We start from the raw sequence: 6,959 nt of genomic DNA, 5'->3' as shown, positions 1-6,959 counted from the left end.
GTCCTCAAAAGCTGCCGCTTGCAGGGCAGGGCGGATTTCCTCCGAAACAAATCAATACTTCGGAAAGGCATTGGCCTATTAAAAATTGCCCAAATGATTGATAGAATAGATTTAGCATACCATCCACTGACAAAATGCGAACATCTAAGCCTTTCAGATGAGAGCACTAAAGCCTAATAGGTCTACCAGGGATTATTTGCAGAACTTCCATTGGCAAGGTAGGGCCTTCACTGAGCTACGTGCATTGCTATATCTCCACTACTTTAGTGAAGTTTAAGCAACCAAATTATTTGATTGAAACAACCTCCCCCCCCCCCCCCACAAGGGCGGATCCAGGGGGGAGGGCCAAAGGGGGCCATGCCCCCCCCCCCCCCGAAACCAATTTTTTTTTTTTTGTGACGTCGCAATAAAGGCAGGCAATGAGTACACCACCATCTTTTCCTCAAAAAACATTGGCTAAAGTGGTCAGAAATTGCCTCAGATCGCACCATAGAGCATCTAGAATCCCAAAAATTTTCGGGGCCCTTTAGCGGGCCCCGAACCCCATGCCCTAATTTTTTGACCCACTTTTTTGGGGTACCAAAATTTTTTTGGCCCCCCCCCAAAAAAAATTGTGTTCTGGATCCGCCCTTGCCCCCCCCCCCCCCCCCCCCCCCCCCCCCCCCCCACGGGCTATAAGGCCAAAGTACATTTAAGTTGTGTCAAAATGATAATTGAACAGGGCAATAAGCTACGGTTAGCTCGAAGAAACTGAGATAATATTAATATAGGCCTACAGGATATTAAAAAACCTCACGTCAAGGGGGCGCGCTATTTCAAAATGGTTGCCTCCACCATGCGCCTGCGAATTTCGCTTTCAAGCGAGTACCACTTTAATTACACAAAGTCCATTTTAATTTCCTTTTACATATTTTAATTGCAGTGTGAAAAATAATTGAATAGGCCAATTAGCTACTGTGTAAGGCCGCGTCCGAAACGGGCTTCCAGAGCTACGGCTACGTCTATTGTCAGCGCGTCCCAGCGTATTTGCAATGGGCGCGGACCTAGACCTAGCTAGCTCTACACAGTTGATTCGGATGCAGCCTGTGGCTGCATCCGAATCAGTTGGCTAGAGCTAGGTCTAGGTCTGCGCCCATTGAAAATACGCGGGGACGCGCTGACAATAGACGTAGCCGTAGCTCTGGAAGCCCGTTTCGGACACGGCCTCAGTTTCAAGAAAAATGAGATAACTTGAGATAAAAGACGCCCTCTACAGAAAAGTGATATTGACCAATTTCACACCTCTAGGGGGCGCTATTCTCAAAATGGCAGCCTCCATACGCTTGCGAATTTTTCGGGCTGTCCTTCGATTTCAAGCGAATTTCGTGGCAAACGGTACCCAAAAAAAGAGACTTTTAATATTTTTGCGAGAATACAATTCAAATTACAGCATATTTGGCTTTAGACGCTCACTGACGCCTTTAAGATATTTTTCCGTGACTTTTTCTAGACCGGCGATTGCGATAGGTTGCGCAGGCGTTTCTTTGACGGGTCTCTGCGGCGTTGCATTGGCGCATGCACGTTGCGCTGAATCAAACATTAGTGATACGGGTAAGAAATGTGAAAACTTTGTCAAACTAGATTCTTTCAATTTAATGAGCGGGGAACATGAAGAAAAACATTTGTGAAGAATGTAGAATCCTTACGCATGTACGCCACTTCTTTGGTTGTGTACACAGTACTTATGCCAGAGTTGAGTGCATTTTGGAAGTATTTTATAACAGAATTGGGAATGTTTCTCGAATCTAGTTTTAAGTGTATACTGAAAATATTCACAAGGTGCCTCGTTTTGTTGCAGTGAAAGAGAGGTGGTTCATAGCTGCAAGAAGAAACAATGTTTCAGAAGTTAAAAGGTAAATCAGCATTCATTAATGTTGTGTTATTTATGACATTTATGAAACTTTGAAACCTAATTTTAGCACGTGAGGAAGGCAGTAGGCCCTGCTGTTCCTAGGCCATATTTTCCTGTTAATCTGGCTATTTGACACAAGTCATTTGGATTTGTTGAATAAACAACTGTGCTCATGAACATTTAATATCCGTTTACATTAAAAAACTGGTTCTAAATAGGCTAATCCAAGCTGGCATAGATGTCAATGAGCGTCATCCACTTGGTTGGACGGCCCTGCAGGTAGCGGCCATCAACAAGAATGAAAGGTGATTGTGAGACTTTTACTGTACATCTCAGTCTTCCTGTATTTTGCACGCTGTGAAAGTAAAAAACATAGAGATTGTACACGTTAATGGTTTTGGTGCGGTAATCTCCTCAGCAGAGATGTACTACATGTATGCAGGCACATGGTGACTGAGCAGCATGCTTTATATTGCCTGATATATATTGTATGGTCCTGTATTTTTTAAGTTGTTCCTACTTATTGCTATGCTGTTTTCAAGAAAATATGTTTACATTAAAGAAAGTTGAAATGTCATCATTTCAATTTATTATATTAGTCAATCCAATGTATTGAGTTTTGTTGAGGGTAACAGTCCACTTTGTTGTTGCCTTTTACCAGTGTGGTACGAGCCCTATTGCAGGCCGGTGCTGATCCCAATCTTGGTGATGACTTCACAAATGTGTGGAATGTGTCACAGAACAAGGGCATCAATTCATTACATGGTAGGTACTTGTATGGTTCGTGAGGGATTTGGGGGCTCGTCTCCGCTTAAGAAAATTGATAAGAGAGAAGAAGAGAACCAGAATATGGGGCACCAAAGCTTTTATAATTTAATGTAAAGTTTTCTGTGGGTGTAAAGCTGGAATGTAGAACTGTCCTAATGAAAAACTGGATGTAAGATCTGGGTATATTGAGCTTTTTACATGATTAGGTGGAAGCTTCAATTTAGGCATTTCAATTTTTTACCTTTTCATCAGGTTAACCTTTTAATATTGTGCTTTGCTTCTTGCCGATTTTCTTTCACAGTCCTTGTCACAAGGGAGGATGAGTTCAGTGACAAACTAAACAACCGAGCAACATTCAAAGGATGCACTGCATTACATTACAGCGTCTTGGTTGATGACCTTCCTATCACTAAGATGCTTCTGGAAGCAGGTAGGGTGACAGAAGAAGTGCTGTGGTGACTTTAATCAACTTAAAGTCGGAAATAGGTTACTGAGTAAGACTCAATGGACCCTTCCTGACTGTTGATGAAAGAGGACACATTTATCAATTACATTGTACATCATGGCATCAAGTCAAACTTTGTCACAACTATTATGAGAAATGGACAAGAACCAGAGATTGACCAGGCTTGTGTCCAAATCCAGAACTGTCCATTAGAAAGCAGCACATATTATCAACCATTGTTTATCTTGTTTTGCTTCTTTTGTAACAGGAGCGAATCCCCTTCAGGAAAACGACAGCGGCCACACCCCAGTACAGTATGCCAAAAGTACTGTCATCAAGGAGCTACTCCAGAAACACGAAAAAGATGTATGTGCAACCTCAACATCATCTAGCAAAACAATTCAAGCTTAGGTTGAAGGGAATAGTATGGAATGAATGGCTGTGAGTCCATAGAGTTTGAGAGGACACTACACTAACCAACTGTTGGCTTTCTTTGTTAAATAGTTTAAATTGCTTGAGGAACAGAGATCAGCAGAAGAGAGGCGGAGGTATCCATTGGAGCAAAGACTCAAGGAATTCATCATTGGTCAGGAAGGGGCTATAGCAACAGTTGCATCTGGTCAGTACAACCATAAACTTAACCTAAATGACGATCACAATCACCCTTTCTCATATTTTTTTAATTGACTTGACCAATGAAAAGTATTTTTTCTTACCATGTAACAATTTGTGAAAGCACCTTTAATGCTTTGTAATAATGCGTCGTTTTTGTTCTTTTGTTGCTCTATTGAAGCAATAAGGAGGAAAGAAAATGGGTGGATGGACGATGACCATCCTCTTGTGTTTCTGTTCCTGGGTTCATCAGGCATTGGTAAGAGCATCTTTCAACATCTAATGAATACTAAAGTCTAAGAATATCTAATGAAGTCCTTAGTAAACTTGGATTGATAACAAAAGAGATTTTTCCTTGTTAATTTTTCAGAGTTTTAGGCAAGTCCTCTAATACGTTAATCACAAACATTCCCAAGTCAAGTCACAAGCTGTTCAAATGAACTGATATTTACAAAGGCATTCCTTGGTCATTGTTCATGTGAGTTGCGATTTGATGGACTTTGACTACAGCACTGTCACCGGTACATTTCATTGTGCAGGAAAGACAGAGCTTGCCAAGCAGATCGCCAGGTACCTCCACAAAGACGTCAAGAAGGGATTCATCAGGATCGACATGTCTGAGTACCAGGAGAAACATGAAGTGGCCAAGTTCATCGGTTCCCCACCTGGTTACGTCGGGCATGAGCAAGGCGGTCAGCTGACTAAGAAACTGAAGGCTTGCAGCAACGCTGTGGTGCTGTTTGATGAAGTAGACAAGGCGCACCCTGACGTGCTAACTATCATGCTGCAGCTGTTTGATGAGGTAACTTATCTATTTTAGTCCTATCTCATTCTACAAGGGTAGACCCATCCGTTGACAATGAACTGTTCTTCCTGGGGCCTGGTCTTTTCATTCTAGGGGGACTCCCCATGCAGAAATGCAATGATAAGTCCAAATTCTGTTGCAACATCTCACTTGGATCGTCACGGCCAGACACAGAACGACCAGCACATCATCGCAATTATGACATACACGCAAATGTTAAGAACATTAAACCTACGTGTATGTTAAGTGAGTGTATTTGCTATAGGTCTTGCTATCTTTTTATTTATTGATATATTTCTTTGACATCCAGGGTCGTTTGACAGATGGCAAAGGGAAAACCATTGAGTGCAAGGATGCCATCTTTGTCATGACTTCTAACTTAGCAAGCGATGAGATTGCTAGATATGGACTGCAACTTAGACGGGAGGCAGAGGAGATAGCAAAACAGAGGCATGCTGGGAAATTGGGTAAACAGATGAGTTGGGGATAATTGTCAATATCAATTATTGTCAATTATGTGTCAATGTCAATCAAAATTTTGTATCTTTTGCCAAACCTGGTTGCCTTATTTAGTTGGCTAAAATTGAATGGTTTGCTGGATAGCTGGCTTGCTGGCTGGCTCTAGAGGTTGGCATGCTCTCTGTTTTACACTTACTGGCTGGCAGTGGAGTTTTGTTGACAATAACTTCCGACCTGCTGGTTGACAAGATGATTGTTGGCCAAGGTTTGCTGATTGCGGGCCAACATTTGTCACTGGCATACTTATTTACAGCTAGTGATATTAAATGCTTGTTTTTTTATCGGACTGTTGGCCCTAGGCTGACAAGTTGGCTTGCTTGTGGATTTACTAGACTTGACTCGCCAGAAAATATTGGTTGAGTTACAGAAAACAATTCTGACTGTCTTGTTTGTTGGCCTGATATGTTGGCTGACTAGTTGAGAAGTGAATGATTGGCAACCATGCTATAAATTGAGTGCTAGCATAAGCTATTTGACCAGGCTGGCTAATTGGCAGAAATATCAGTGTGTATTTAGCTTCTAGAGCCTTAGTTTCAGATAATTCATGCTTGAATTATTTTGCATCTTTGAAGGTGACCTTGAGATTCCTGAGAAGGTAACCGTCTCTCGGAAGTTCAAGGAGGAGGTGGTGCAGCCCATCCTGAAGCATCATTTCAGGAGGGATGAGTTCCTTGGCCGCATCAATGAGATGGTCTACTTCCTCCCGTTCTCTCGGTCTGAACTCATCAAGCTGGTCACCAAGGAGCTGGACTTCTGGGCCAAGAAGGTTAGATTACTATGGAGTTATTGAGAGGTGTTTGTGGATGATTGGCTCTGTGCATGAACGGTAGATGGAATGAAATGATTGACGTATAGAGATGCTTGTTCACTCCTGTTCCTTTTGTTTCTTCTCCACCACAGGCCATGGAGAGACATGACATTGATCTCAGTTGGGATAGACAGGTGCTTGACGTATTGGCTGATGGGTATGATGTGCATTATGGTGCAAGGTCGATCAAACATGAGGTAGGGAAATCGACTTACATAAGAAACAAAAGTTAACTGATGTGGGGATATACAACAAATTTCTATTCATTGCAGTACAATGTGCCTGCTTGTTGAAATGTGCACATTTAAACCTAGTGTTTTTCTGTCCTATCCAATTGATAGGTGGAAAGACGTGTTGTCAACCAACTAGCAGCCGCACAAGAACAGCAACTAATCGAGAGAGGATGCCAGCTCCGCATCACCGTGGAAACCAGTCTTGATGAAACAGCGCCCTCTATGAACAAAAGTTCACCCCCTGAGCCGGCAGTTTCCCATCAGAGCCTGTTGAGACTGCAGATTGTGTCCAAGGGTGGCAAGAAAACGCTGGACCTGCAGAATGTACCTGTTCCGGATAATGTGGACTTTAAAGCTCGCTTATAATGTTGAAAAGCGCCCTCTTGTGGTAGAAATAAAGTAGTTGAAGGAGGATTCATTCTTTAGCCTGATTTATCAGTGCATCTCCCATCCTTTGTAAAGGCTGCCCTCTCTCATTGTGGAGAGTTTAATCCGTTTGTCATTATGTGGCGCCTCAAAGCATAGGCTAGCCAGCGGGCGGTGTGGGGGGGGGGTATTTACCCCCAATATTTTGTAAAGACTGCCCTTTTCTATTCAAATGCCTTTTTTCACCAGCGCTTCCCCCCCACCCCAATATTTTTTAAAGAGTGCCCTTTTTTGTAACAATTGCCCTTTGTTCTGAACAAGTGCCCTTTAGTGGTGGCCTTTTTTGTGCCATCGGCCGGTGCCGGTGCGGGTGCCTTTTTTTTTTAATTTCGCGCATGTATCGCCGTTAAAAGCACCATATATTGTCCGTTAGTGTGCATAATCGTCGGTTTGAACAGCCCCCCACTGTTTGATTTTACGGAGGCCAAGTGTCCGGGAAAAAAAACGGTGTA

At 42.7% G+C, this 6,959-nt stretch overlaps 1 protein-coding gene across 2 annotated transcripts; it reads left to right on the top strand.

Moving 5' to 3' along the window:
* Nucleotides 1–1,284: 1,284 nt before the first annotated feature.
* LOC119728562 (caseinolytic peptidase B protein homolog) lies at nucleotides 1,285–6,506 on the top strand. 2 transcript variants are annotated; one of them, XM_038200851.1, is made up of 13 exons: nucleotides 1,285–1,590; nucleotides 1,838–1,892; nucleotides 2,110–2,196; nucleotides 2,553–2,656; nucleotides 2,961–3,089; nucleotides 3,373–3,470; nucleotides 3,609–3,723; nucleotides 3,898–3,975; nucleotides 4,256–4,518; nucleotides 4,832–4,988; nucleotides 5,613–5,806; nucleotides 5,941–6,045; nucleotides 6,190–6,506. In XM_038200851.1, the coding sequence occupies exons 1-13, from the start codon at nucleotides 1,305–1,307 to the stop codon at nucleotides 6,445–6,447; spliced, it is 1,929 nt and encodes a 642-aa protein (XP_038056779.1). In that variant the 5' UTR covers nucleotides 1,285–1,304; the 3' UTR covers nucleotides 6,448–6,506. The 2 variants fall into 2 exon arrangements, with proteins under 2 accessions (XP_038056779.1, XP_038056781.1); XM_038200853.1 differs by lacking the exon at nucleotides 2,110–2,196.
* The last annotated feature ends 453 nt before the right edge of the window (nucleotides 6,507–6,959 follow it).

The sequence above is a fragment of the Patiria miniata genome, unplaced genomic scaffold (assembly GCF_015706575.1).
Source record: "Patiria miniata isolate m_02_andy unplaced genomic scaffold, ASM1570657v1 HiC_scaffold_20, whole genome shotgun sequence".
Taxonomy (NCBI): Eukaryota; Metazoa; Echinodermata; class Asteroidea; order Valvatida; family Asterinidae; genus Patiria; species Patiria miniata.
Note: the sequence above shows the minus strand (reverse complement) of the source record. Positions and strands in the feature narration are given on the sequence as shown.

Bases quoted from the DNA above. Each gene is read 5' to 3' on its own strand.
- LOC119728562 (XM_038200851.1), top strand. From the start codon at position 1,305: ATGGCAGCCTCCATACGCTTGCGAATTTTTCGGGCTGTCCTTCGATTT. The intron at 2,657-2,960 runs GTAGGTACTTGT...TTTCTTTCACAG, and splicing joins GGGCATCAATTCATTACATG to TCCTTGTCACAAGGGAGGAT. The intron at 4,519-4,831 runs GTAACTTATCTA...TTTGACATCCAG, and splicing joins TGCTGCAGCTGTTTGATGAG to GGTCGTTTGACAGATGGCAA.